The 13,104-nt window shown below is 44.7% G+C and overlaps 2 protein-coding genes across 2 annotated transcripts in view; both read right to left on the reverse strand.

The window, feature by feature from the left end:
• LOC142559556 (uncharacterized) overlaps positions 1–2,246 on the reverse strand; it is a 121,574-nt gene extending 119,328 nt beyond the window's left edge. The window contains exons 1-2 of the mRNA XM_075671135.1: positions 1,809–2,246; positions 1,533–1,641 (exon numbers count right to left, since the gene is read on the reverse strand). Coding sequence (XP_075527250.1) covers positions 1,533–1,609 — 77 coding nt within the window. The 5' untranslated portion in view covers positions 1,610–1,641; positions 1,809–2,246. The remainder of the gene's footprint in view (positions 1–1,532; positions 1,642–1,808) is intronic.
• A 6,950-nt stretch (positions 2,247–9,196) lies between these two features.
• Positions 9,197–13,104, reverse strand: part of LOC142560580 (thimet oligopeptidase-like) — a 43,803-nt gene continuing 39,895 nt past the window's right edge. The window contains exons 15-16 of the mRNA XM_075672784.1: positions 10,984–11,100; positions 9,197–9,569 (exon numbers count right to left, since the gene is read on the reverse strand). Of these exons, the coding sequence (XP_075528899.1) occupies positions 9,480–9,569; positions 10,984–11,100 (207 nt within the window). The 3' untranslated portion in view covers positions 9,197–9,479. The remainder of the gene's footprint in view (positions 9,570–10,983; positions 11,101–13,104) is intronic.

Raw genomic sequence — 13,104 nt, forward strand, 5'->3', positions numbered from 1 at the left:
ACTGAATGAGACATCCCGTAAAATGCGGTTTTCTGAGAATGCAGCCAACAGACATTGGGGGAATTAAGATCTGTTCAGAAGGGTGGGAGCAAGGGGACCACAAGCTTAGACCCATCGGCTTCACGCACGATTGGAGAACTGAGGAGTGAGAAAAGAATGACTGCAACTGCCCTATATGCTTTTTTTCATGGGCGCCGCCATATTGCGTAGGCAGTGGCGCCATTGGCGCCATCTATGGGCAGTCGGCGTGCTGGCTTTCTGTGGCGCTTCAAGTTCTTGCCCTGTTTCAAAAGGAATAAGGAACATATACTGCTGGCTTGGGCGAGCTCTCCATGCTGTAAGCCAGTTATACGCTCGGCGACGCACTAGCGCGGTCTATTTAGTTGATAGCTTTAGGTTAGCGGACGCAAGCGGCTTGCATACGCAACTAGGGGCCACGGCACTGCGCATGCGCAGACCAATACGTCTGGGTGTGCGCAGGCGCAGTACCGTAGCCCCTAGTTCTTGCGTACGCAAGCCGCTTGCGTCCCCTAACCTAAAACTCTCTAGTGTAAAGTGGCGTCTTCTGCGTGAGAAATGGTCCTGTGAGATGTACTAATGGCGCATTAAGGCCGCATGGCCGGTGTTTCTGCTGGCTTTTAGGCGGACGGAGCAGCCAGCGCGATGCGCGCAAGCCTACAATCAGCCTCGGGGAACAGTTGTGTAGTTCTGAAAATGCTATGCACGAATGTAACCTTACTGCACCATTGTCACTAATTCTAAGTCTAACTCTTCACCGTGACTACAGCGTGACAATATTATTTGCTGATTTCACGGCACACTACTGAACATCAAGGTGCTGTCAATTGGGGCAGCATAACGGCGACAAAGAAAACGATCGCCAAAACCACAGCAGTTTGTTTGCTTCTTTCCCAAAATGGCCCATACACAATATGGGCGATTGGCCAAGAGGCAGGCAATTTTACAAGTGTTTTATCAAGAATATAACCAAAATAAAAGCTATGAGAGCGTGCGCACGAGAAAAAAAAAGAGAGAGAGAGAGAATTAGAAAAGAAAGCTATAATTCTGAGATTAAATGACTCTAAACAGAGAAATAAATTAACAGAATCAACAGGTAATTCTGGAAATCTAATAAGGTAATAGTTTTGTCCTCCCAATAAACTTTAAATTTCAAGAATAAAAGCGTCTCTGTAGCTGCCGGGGGTGCAGTCTACGTCTAAGCCAAAGGGGTTTGTTGCATATGCCGAGGGGCCATAACAATCCAAGCACTAAGCATCGGCTCAACACCTTAGGATCCCCTTTTCTCAGGACAAGGCTAAGAGTACAACCCTCGTGTGCTCGGGTACGTGGTGTCGTAACACACCAAACGCCTGCCGACGCAGACGCCCTTGCGGGGAGACTTACATTTATAACTAAATTTTTAACAACTAGAGGTTCCCCACCAATAAATTCGAGCATGGCTTACCTTCATATACGTTAGGAAACATAGCAAGAATTCGATGTAATAAGGTTATAGAATGAATCGCATTTACCTTTTTAGTTGCAGATGACGCTCAAGTAGCAATTTTGTCAGCCGGCCTGCCAATGTTTTGAAAGAGGGTGACAGCATACTAGCTCATGTTGGTTCATTCCTAGTAGCCGCTGGAATTCAGACAACATTGATCATGTGATGCAGTTGCACAAACAAATACTTAAATTAGAATAGCAAAATAATAGCGCATTGGCTACTAACAGCCCCAAGCTGCACTGGTTTATGTCAAGGAAACAGTTTAAATGTGATAGCTCGCTATTCAACAAACAAAACGCACCTTGTTTTGGCTTTGTTTCTTGTCTCAAATTTACTGTCATTGTTTTCCCTCTGCTGCCAATTCTTCTGATCACATTCAATGGCAGCTGTGAATTGCTTCATCCAAGGCTTTCCTCTTGCAGTGAGAAAGGTAGAATGCCATATGAACAGTGATAGCTTATAGAGAACTTCAAATGCGACCTCCAAGTGAAGACAGGTGCACTGAAAAAAAAAAAAGGAAATATTCGTATGCTCAGAACCACAAAAATGGAAGAATATGGAGACTACATTGACTTCACACTGCTTTGTGACAACAGTGCAACCAACAAAGCTCTCTTGACAGTCACGTGTGTTAGTGCAGTGCAGAAACGATTCAGTAAAAATGGAATGAAGGCGAACTGACGGTTAAGGTATATATTGCTTAAACAATTTTTTAAAAAATAATTTGTATGCATTCAACCAAAACATTACATGCAGAAGTAATTTAAAGTGCACCATGATTTGTGGATAGGCTTTCTTACATTTCACACAGGAACACTGGGAAGAGTTGCACAGTACTAAATTTCTTTACCTTGAAATTGCAATTTTCGTTTGGTTAATTTGTAAAATGAGGTGATATATATATATATATATATTTTTTTTTTGCCCTTAAATAGCATGCAGTGCCCGTCAGATTTTTGGACCGCTCTAAGAGTTCAATTTTCATGAAATGTTGCATATGTATGCTTGTGAGCTGCTGATGATTTTGTTTTACTCCCTGTTAAAGCAGCATCATAAATATCCGCTCATCGCTGTCATTATTGTACAAAAGACCTAGGCCTCGGCTGCACGCGGCCTTTACCTTCGGTGACCACACTGCCTGCTGTTGGTATTATTTGCATTACCTTCATGCCTAATAGTTGAGTGGACACACTTCCATGAGCTAAACGTGGGGCCACTAGCAGTTTCTCTCTCTCTCTCTCTCTCGATTTGGAAGTTCAATGAACGGTGTTGAGGCTACATTCATGCCATATTTTGTGGTTTCGCTTACTTTTCGTCCGTAGTCGCAGCCTGCGAGTGTCATTTACGCAATCATGATTAACTACAGCGCAGTGATGAATATAGCATCGCAACCGCATATTCCGTTGGTAACGCAATCGCACAGCTCCCGCCGTAGCCTGAGAGCCAGTACCATATTCCAGTTGCAAAAGGGTAAAAAGAAGAAAAAAAAGATGCTGCTAACAATACCTTATTCGCTGGCGCTAAATATGCCTTCCAAGTAAGTTTACAAACTCGCCCAAGAAATGGCAAACCTAAAAAAAAAAAAAATTGCAATCTGAAGCTGGCTTCGTCAATAACTGCATGAACGATACATTCCGAAGCTTCCTTTAGTGCCGTTCAAATCGTGCAACATGGTTTTCAGCAAATTAAGAACCCTTCATCTTGAAGGGGCAGATCGAGAGGACAAAGACAGAAGGCGTTGTTCTTGCAAACACGATCCGTAGTTCTCCACTGGAAAACTGGTATCACTTAAAGCAGGCGAACAGCACCAACGAGCCGCCGCCACGGCTGCTGAAAGTTTAAAGGTTTCAAAATCGGCCAAAAAGAGCGCGAAGCGGCACTGTTGCATGTGGCGCCACGATCGCTACTGGCGCTGCGCTCGCTTAAATAAAGCTAATCTTTTCTTGTGTTCGCATATGCTCGCTTTTAAAAAATGCACGGCTGCGTTTTTTGAACAGCATACATTTTATTGTTTTACTCGCTTTTTATGTACATATTAAATTTCGCCCCCCCACCCCCTTCTCTGCCTTTAGCGGGCTACAAGTCGCAGCATGCTATCGATGTGGCGCCAGATTTGAACCGGCGAACGCGCCTGCTTCGAGATGTGCCCAGAAAATCTACGAAGAATCGGTTTCTGCGCACTCTAATTGTGGTGCTCATTACGCTACAAGGGGTTTCATATGTCCTGTAAACGCGACTATCCGCTCAGCTTTTCCGAAGCAAGACGGCAATAACCTCCCCGATTATAAAACTGACCCGTGTCCCCCGCCTCCCATTCACTCTAGGCTGTCCAGTCTTTTCTACGGGGCAGATAACGCTGCGGAGAGACTCTGTGCGAGATTGTGCCACCTTCGAGATCGGCCCAAGATCCAAAGGAACAGGCTGTAATGTTTCCCTCAAGGAGGTCCTTGAAAAAAGTTGCTGGAGTGGCAGCAACCGCCCGCATATGGAAGTGTTTTATGAAGTTTTACCCGCGCAGGATCACTAATAGAATACACCGAGCAGAACTTCCTGGCAGGATGGCCTGCTTTCCAGAGAAGATTGCTTAGCGCACCGCGGTCCAATAAATTGCGCTGCAATTACACATTACACCTGTTGCACTAGCAGGCGAAGATCCGGACTGCTATACGAAATCCCCCTCAAGGTGTTAATGTTTCAAATAAAAGGTGTTAAGTCATTAGATCAAACAAAGCAGCAGATACGTCACCTTTCTACCAGCAAAGGTAAAGCAAGCGCTGGCCTTTAAATACGAGGCTAATTTGAAAATTGAAGGTGGTTGTTCATTTCCTATGGCTGAGTATAGTGATGTCATGTCCGCATAAAACGTATGCATGGCGTTTAGGCTTCATCCTAAAACCGACAGCACCAGGTTACGCATGGTTACACGTCAACCAGCGTCTGTAAAACCAGCCATCCTAAATTCGTGGGTTGTGCAGAGAAATCGCTTCCTTTTCCTCCACTAAAAGCGATTTTTCTTTTTTTGCGTTAGCATTAGTTGCACTTCGTTAGTTGCAATTCGTTCGTCGAAGAGGCGAGACATATCGAGTGTGCTCCTGAACAACCCTTTGAAACGTGGCGAACGCGTTCTAAATCACGAATTCGGGACGTCAAAGAGGTGCGACGTACTGTTAACGCATTTCTCTCCCATTTACCATTAAATCGCCGTTACTTTCTCTTTCTTTTTTAAAATGAAAACTAGATAGACCCTAAGGCTTTACGCGCAGAATACACGACTCGATATGAAGCGCACGCCGTAGTGGGTGGGGACGCGAGACGTACTTTAGACCACCTTGAATTTTTCAACGCGCACCAAATGGACGGTACACAAGCGTTATTTTTTCATAATATATATATTTTTCTTCTTTTTTAATTCCGCCCCCATCGGAACGCGGCCGCAGCGGTCAGAATCGAACTCGCGATCTCGAGCTCAACCCACGGCGCCAGCGCGGCCGGTCATGCTAATATGGCGGTGCTCCAGCTTCAAATTTGGGACGTCATAACCACTCCAGAAGTGTTTTTTTTACAACTTCCTTGGTTTGTTTGCAGACGAACAACAAAATGCTGTTGCATTCATCATCGTCATACTATCGTAGTCTTGTTGTTGTCACACACACACACGCACGCACACACACGCACACACAGTTTACCCTATACTTATACCTTATACAAACACGTTTGTCCATGTGGTGAGCTTCCTAAGAACTCCAAAGGATGCTGGATAGTCATTTACAGCCAAATGCTTCACACCACAATGATCCCCACAGTGTGTGGGATCGGCACAATTTATTTTTGCTCTTTTCGCCTTTTTAGCGTGTGGTTAATCTCGCGCGTGACGATGATATATTCGTTACAAGTGGGCACATTCAAATTTTAGTTGGAAAGCATTGCTGCCTCTCCCTCACTGCGGTATTTTTTTTTTTTCATTTCTTTTCCATCGTCGTATACAAGTCGGTCATTCTATCAAGACGAACAAGTACGTTTCGATTGAGTGGGGGTGCAAGTACTCTCTACAAACCACGAGTGTGCCAAGCGTTGTTATTTCTGCTGTATTTGCTCAATGTAGTTGCGGCGGTATATACGTTGGGGTTTGCCTAGACGCATATATAGACCGTTTTTTCGTAGGCGCCGCCATATTGTGAACGCAGTGGCGCCGCCTATGAGCAGCGCCATACTGGCTTGGGTGAAAGCGGTCTTTTCCATGGGAGTTATACGCTTGGCGGCAGTTTCTGGAGTTTGTTTTCGCGGTCGTGCGGTCTGTTTAGTATGACGTGCGTCTTCTACGTAGTAAACGGTTCTGTGAGACGTGCTGAAGTGGTTTAAGGCATCATGGCCGGAATTTCTGCTGGCGTTGAGGTGGACAGAACACGCAGCGCGATGTGTGCGCGCATATTCGAGTCTACAATCAGCCTCGGAGTTGAATTGTGTATTTCTGAATGTTCCAGTCACTAATGTGACCTTATTGCAGTATTATCCTCTATTTCTAAGCTGCGGAAACATACGCGACGATCATAACAGCGTGATCGTGGGTACCGTTCTGCTACGATAGGAGCTGTGATGTTATACTTTGGCAAGCGTTCAAACTGTTCGCTGCAGGTTACATTGCGTGACTACTTGGTTCGATGGGTGAGGTTTCCGCACCTGAATAAAATAGTTTTGGCAAGTGATAGCAGCATACCTTACAGTCTGAATTACGCTTGTCCAGCAAAGGGACTGTTTACGAACTGCGCGAGCGTCCTAAGCAGTGGTAAGTGCTGGATTACATATATCTTTGTTCTATATACCGCATGGTCCAAGCATACCGCATCAGCGGCTATATATTTATAAACGTTGTGCGGCGTGACTATGCGAGGCCCTATTGCGGCGTTAGCCAGTTTTCTCTTGCTTTTTCGAGAAAGAGGATGATAACCGAATTTCTTTTTCGGTTGTGTTTGTTCCGTTCACTACGACGCACTCACACGCATTACGGAAATTTTGTCCTCAAAAACAGGCATCGCACTCTTTTTATGCGATCCTTCATATATTATGGCTGTATGCAGGCAAAAAAGGCAATGCCGAAGCGCACAGCTTACATATGTACCGTGCTGGTTCACAAACCGCAGTGATCGCTGTGTTGAGCAGCGCCATCGGCCTCATGCAGGAAGGCTAGCGTAGACATATGGTAATTTGAAGCCTACTAGACTTGAAATGCGCGAGAACGATGCCGGTGCATCACAAATATTTGATTGCGCCTGCAATCGATTGCGCCAATGTCAATGAAAAGATTACAATGTTATTACATATTGTAACAATCTAAAAAAACAACCTGAAACGCGGAAGTTGTGCGGCGCTGCGCAGGGCCTGGCACCAGACCTATTCTGTCTCGTTGCATTGCTTGCAAACCAACGAGATAAAAAGAGCGAGAGTGAGATACTCCGTCTGCTCGGTACGCGTCACAAATGGTTGGCACCGAATCGCGCGTTAATTTTCGCCTTGCCTTCACTTTGACAGTCAATAATAATATTTGGGGTTTTACGTGCCAAAACCCCTTTCCGATGATGAGGCACGCCGTAGTGGAGGACTCCGGAAATTTTGACCACCTGGGGTTCTTTAACGTGCACCTAAATCTAAGCACACGGGTGTTTTCGCATTTCGCCCCCATCGAAATGCGGCCGCAGTGGCCGGGATTCGATCCCGCGACCTCGTGCTCAGCAGCCCAACACCATAGCCACTGAGCAACCATGGCGGGTTTCTTTGACAGTCAACTCTCACCAGTTAAGCCGCCGACGTCACTGCTACACTGCTCAAGTGTCCGGGCAAGATGCCCATGAAACGACGCCGCAGGCTCACTTCAGCCTTTGCACAGAAACAGAAGACCTTCGCCGCGTTTCTCCTATCCGTGCGAGCGAACGTAGCCCATCGTCACGAAACAGTGGCGAAATCTCGCTTCACAGCCGGACAGAAAATGAGCCCCCTTTTTAAAACATTAAGCAGATGTCTGCGCCATCTAAGAGTGAAAGGCCTATCAGGCAGACTTATCAAAAGTGCCACATATTGTAGCGGATTTTAGTTTGCCATTTATTTAACAGGTGGCACGACAGTCGGCTAATTCCACACTTTATGGCGTGGCCGGGTTACTTTTGTTATAACGACGGGCTTATCGTGCGTTTCACAGCGTGCTAGATAAGCGTGGCGGCTCCAGACGGACGCGTCTGGCCTGGCCGGCCTTGACCACGAATACCCGGTAATGGCTACCCGCGCGCGGGTGGAAAGTGGGTTAGAGGCGGCACGAGCCAGCGCTAAGAAACAAATCAATAAACCACTTGACGGGGTTTGGTCGGCTACGGAGTGCAAATTGCGCAGTGGCAACGCGGCCCGCGTATCAAACGCGGCGATTTGGCGAGGCACGGCGCAAATCTTGAGGCAATTCAACGACTGCGCGGTTAATAGGGTCATGGTTCGTGCGCGCCATTTTCACGCGCGCCTTTCGGTCGCGAGAGAAAATAACCGCCCTTCGATTGTAGCTAGGACGCTCAAGGCGGATGAAACGGAGTCAATAATTCGAAGCCATCGCTGCAACGTTTTACGTACGTTGTACCACGGCTCAGACGGCGTGTCGCTCATAGTAAATGGAGTGGGGGCGCAGAAAGCAGCGGAGGACGAACTTAATTGGAACGCAAATGCATTTCTCGTCGCGCATCGCATTCCTTCTACGTGGATGCGCTTTGCAAACCGGCCAGCCCATGTGTAATTACTACAATGCGATGGCGCCTAATGCGAATGGTTAAAATTAACCACCGTAGTTTTGTTATTTAGCCAATTTGATTTATCGTACATGCAATGTCCGCAAGTTCGAGTAGTCCTGCTTAGAGAGTACAATTAAGCAATCTGCAGCAGGCGATTTCCAAAACGATTCTGTTCAAGGAAAAAAATATATATATATATATATATATGTAGAAGGCTGTACAGTGCTCATAGGGTCACTTCAACACATCAGACAGATAAAACATTCTACATGCTGTATGACCAATTGCAAGATATAATTCTCAGAGACAATATCTTGAGGAAGACGAAGACTGTGTTGTTTATCTCCAATTGGAGTCGCTTGACTCTGAAGCTTACTCTATGCAAGAACTGCCAGCTTGACTGAGCACTCTATATTTGGGCTTACTGTGACTCAAACTAAATATAAACTATATACAGTAAAACCTTGATATAACAAAGTTGGTTAAGCTACCACTTTGGTTATATGGGCATTAGACCTTTCATGCAAATTTTGCTATGTGGAAATTATGTATAAACACACCTTTTTATACTGAGGTTCAATACACGTGGTGTTCTATGGACAATAAGTTACACAAAAGTTCAATATTTAATTATATTGGCAATTTCATTCTATCAAGGTTTAACTGCAAAAGTGACAGCAGCCAATTTTGCACAATGATCAAACCCTGTTGACAAGCCTTACCAAGTGCATTATTGCTACTTTATGCCAAGTCCTCACGATAATTTTACTATTTCGCCAATTATTCGCTTCAGTACCTTGTGCAAGTAATGGCCGCCTCTTCAAGTAATCCGGCTGAGAGAATAAGATTTAAAAGGTTCAAAGAACAATTCTTTTCAAAACAGTACTCATCCATTGTATACTGCACAAGCAGCACAAGATGCGTATAAGAAAATGCGTAAAGCCCTTTATTTGAGCAGACGTCTCAGTAGAAAAAAAGAGGCATCCCTTGACTTTAAGTCACAACTCGGTCACACGTACGTGTCGCATCATGGCACATAAGAAGAAACAAACAACCTCAGCTTCCTCCTCTTGAAGCAGTACAGTGCCGTCAGAAGCTGTTGATGAGGTCAAAGGTTCAGTCTGCACTTATACCCTTCATAGCAAAAAAAAGGAAAGGACAGCACAAGACGCAAGTTTCCGACCAAGCTCAGATGCTAACTAGATGTGACATCAGCTTGGAGGCGCCAGACCCTTGCTCACAAGGAAGGCATCCATCCTGGGCTCCCGGCCCAAGAAGTTCCTCAGGAGCTCCTCAGCGTCCTGCATCCCAAAAAACACAAGTGAGGGTTGGGGACCAAGTGCAACGAAGTCCAAGTAGGCCAGACACTCGCATTGTCTGGTCACGTCCTATTCTATTTTTGCAGTTTTGAAACAATTTCACAGTCACTGTATTTAATGAAATTTAACACAGCCTCAATTCTAATGCACACCATACCTTTCATGGTCAGAAATATAAGATGCAATGCCCGCAATGAAACTGCGCAACAACAAATACAACAACAACGACAAATTTGAAAATTTAACTCCGGGTTGTTTCCTTACCGGATTTTCATGGTAAGAGAGCAAAATGGCGAATTGTACTTTACGTATAGCCACAGGAGATCACTCATCACTCATTGTTGCTGTTGGAGGTTAGAAGATGTGATTCAAGCTTGGGGAAGGGGGGAGGGATAGGGACATGATTTATTGCAGTTTTGGTTTCATGCTAGATTCTAACGTGCACATCATACCTTGCGAATTTTAGTGAAAGAAGTGTGTTAGAATAGAGTAAATCTCAGAATAGAATAATCTCAGTTCTACACCTAACAGCACAAGCATCTAGTTAGGCACCAGCACTCTGACAGCATTGCAGACTGCACAAAAACGTCAGCAAGATAGAAATACCTGAAGGTTAAGAGCCATTTCTCCACATTCAATTGAATAAGTACAAACTGTGTTGCTCTGTTACATTTAGCATAACAAAGCAACACCGGGGCTATGAACGTAGCGCAATTGTGGATAGTTTGGGATTAACCCATTATGTCTGCACGTAACCACATGGTCCCATTTTCCACACTATGCATTTCTATTCATCGTGAAAGAAGTAGATGTCTCAGTTGCAGAATTTGTGTTTAGAAGACTGAGACTTGCTTTATACAAACTATATGGCAGGATATGTCTATCTGTGAACGGTAGTTTTTTAGAAATGCAGGAAAAAAATCTGTCCTTAACCGGTTAAATTTTACACAAAATTTCTTGCATACTTTATATAAAATGCTTCAAATTTTTTCTTGAACATGTTTACTCGGCTCTTAGTGCAACATATTTCTGTCCATAACTGAACGCAACAAACATGTCAGCTTCCAACTTTCTCTTCCTAAAACTTGCCGACTAGTCTAATTTTGGCGATCTGCATTTTTCTTATTTTGCTTTCAAATATTTTTAAACACAAGTTCACCTTAACCAATGACAAATCAAAAAGAAACCAATAAAGGAAAAATTTTTCGTGCACTAATTCTTCCCCTAGCCATTTCAATAGTTAAGGAATTCGAGAAACTAAAGCCTAATGAAATACAATTTGGGAAACTTCCCGTTCCAGGAGGAAGCAAATCCAACAACTAGTATTCCAAAGAAGCTGGTCCTTCCAATGACTAATGGCAGATACAGCTGCTACGATTAGCAGTTGACCCCTCACCTTTGTCGCGCCAGCCTCAAGAATCTGCTTCCGATAGTCCATGCCGGTCTTGGGGTTCAGGATGCCCTCCTTCTTGAAGCGTGTTTCAAACAGATCCATGCTGTACACTTCACTCCACTGTTGGGTTGGTGAACCAGCAGTTGACGTCAATGAGCATCGAATGAAGGGGCAAAGAACAAGACAAACACAGGAGATAAAGCAAATGTTGATAGAGGGCCACTGACATCGAGACTGACTGATTGATTGATTGATTGATTGATTGATTGATTGATTGATTGATTCATTCATTCATTCATTCAATCTGGTTTAAAGTGACACAAAAGAGAAACACCAAATGAGTCTAGACTGTCAAAGTATTCCTTGAAAATTCTCCATATTTGTTAACTTAAGTGGATAATAGGTTGATTATCAGAAGAGAATAAAAGCTCAACGTTATTAAAATTTGTCTTTTTTAATTTAACGCTGAAACGCAAGCACATTTCAGTGCATATTTCTGTATTTGGGCTTAGTCCGCTCAGTAGAACTTCATGAAGCTAGCCAAGTTCCCAATCTTTACCTCCTTCAGAATAAATGTAGTCCACTTTTACCGATAAACAATTAACCAGGTCGTAGCAGATGCCGTCAAAATTTGTGACACTACAGCGAGCTATTGTGCGAACCTCAAGGCGGCACTGCCACAAGTCTTTCGTTTTTACAGCTTTTATGGCTTACCAAACGTCTTCTCATAGTGAGAGTAGCCTTTTCGGTACTACTGAAGGGTAATTCACTAACAATTCCTTGAAAACGTTTATTAAAGGGCCCCACTGCAAATTTTAGTTATTCACTGGAAGTTTTAAAATGTAGTCTAGCGACTGTTTGATCGAAATAATTTTTCAGATCTGTTTATTATTGGAGAAAGAAGAGATTAAAGGACCTGTTGCCCTACCGCCAGGAGGCAAGGGCAACAGCCAACAGAGACACTCTCTCCTTCTGCCTCGAGGAGTGTCCGCTAAAGCCCTTAAATGAAATAAAAGTTGCGCGATCTTTTGAAGATTGCCGCCGTCCTCCTCCCCTGCGCTTTCCCTTGATGCTTGGCCCTCTCATTGGGCGAACACTCTCGCACGCTTTTTTCTTGCTTGTTTTTTGCTTTTGCCGACATCGCGGTGCCAAACACTGCGAGAGGTATATGCAGGCAACTGTTTCGCACCTCCTTGGTGCTTTTTTAGTTTAATTCCGTGTTCGTTACGCCGTGTTGCTGCGCCTTTGAGTGCAGCACATATGAAACAGACGGCAAGTGGCTGTTCCAGATTTTATCTGCCAAGCCAGACACGGAGCAAAGGAAGGTCTGGTTTCAAAGAATCAGCCGGGCTGAGTTCAACCCGATGCAATGGCCCTGGCTCTGTGAGGAAAGTGAGCGATGCTTCGCTCGTCACTAATCTCATATGCTGCCACTTGCTGTATGGGGCTTTGTTAGTTTTCCGCTCTCCTAAGTGCCGCATGTTCGCGCTGCGTTTATTTGCAACTTTCATGCCCAACTTCAATCAGGTTGTCTCCAGACGCGCGTACTTTTCGTCAACTCAATCATATATTCAATGCCGTTGTCTTTGTTTGGCCTGAATGTGTGCGAACAGCACCTTTGAGAGTATCACGATATGTTTCGAAGCGGTGATGGTACATAGGAAAAAAGGGGCGCCAATCTCCAGAAAGATGAACTTATTGGGGCGACTTCGCTCCTACAAGAGAAACTCAACTCGGTGGTCGGTAGAGATCAAAGTTCCTGTTGCTATCGTCCGCAAGTATGTCCTGGCTTTGTCAGTGGCCAGGACAAACTTGCAGGTTAACTCCTCATTTTTACTCTGCATGAATTTCGACAAGACAGTGAGCAAAATACGCAGCGTAGAATTTCTCACACCCGCGCGCAACACACGCAAGCGGCGATATGATCCGCAGTAGCAGCCTTGCACACACTTGTGAGATGATTGCTGCCGTGCTTCTCAAGTCCACAAAAAGAAAAAGAAAATGTGTGGATTTGTGTAAGGTCCCCTGCAAGCGAGCAAAGCAACTTGTGTCTCATTATCGACGGACCGCTTCAGCCGATTGATCGGTAGCTCCCCCCAGTCAGTGAAAACTATAAGGTAACTC

This window comes from Dermacentor variabilis, chromosome 10 (assembly GCF_050947875.1).
Source record: "Dermacentor variabilis isolate Ectoservices chromosome 10, ASM5094787v1, whole genome shotgun sequence".
NCBI lineage: Eukaryota > Metazoa > Arthropoda > Arachnida > Ixodida > Ixodidae > Dermacentor > Dermacentor variabilis.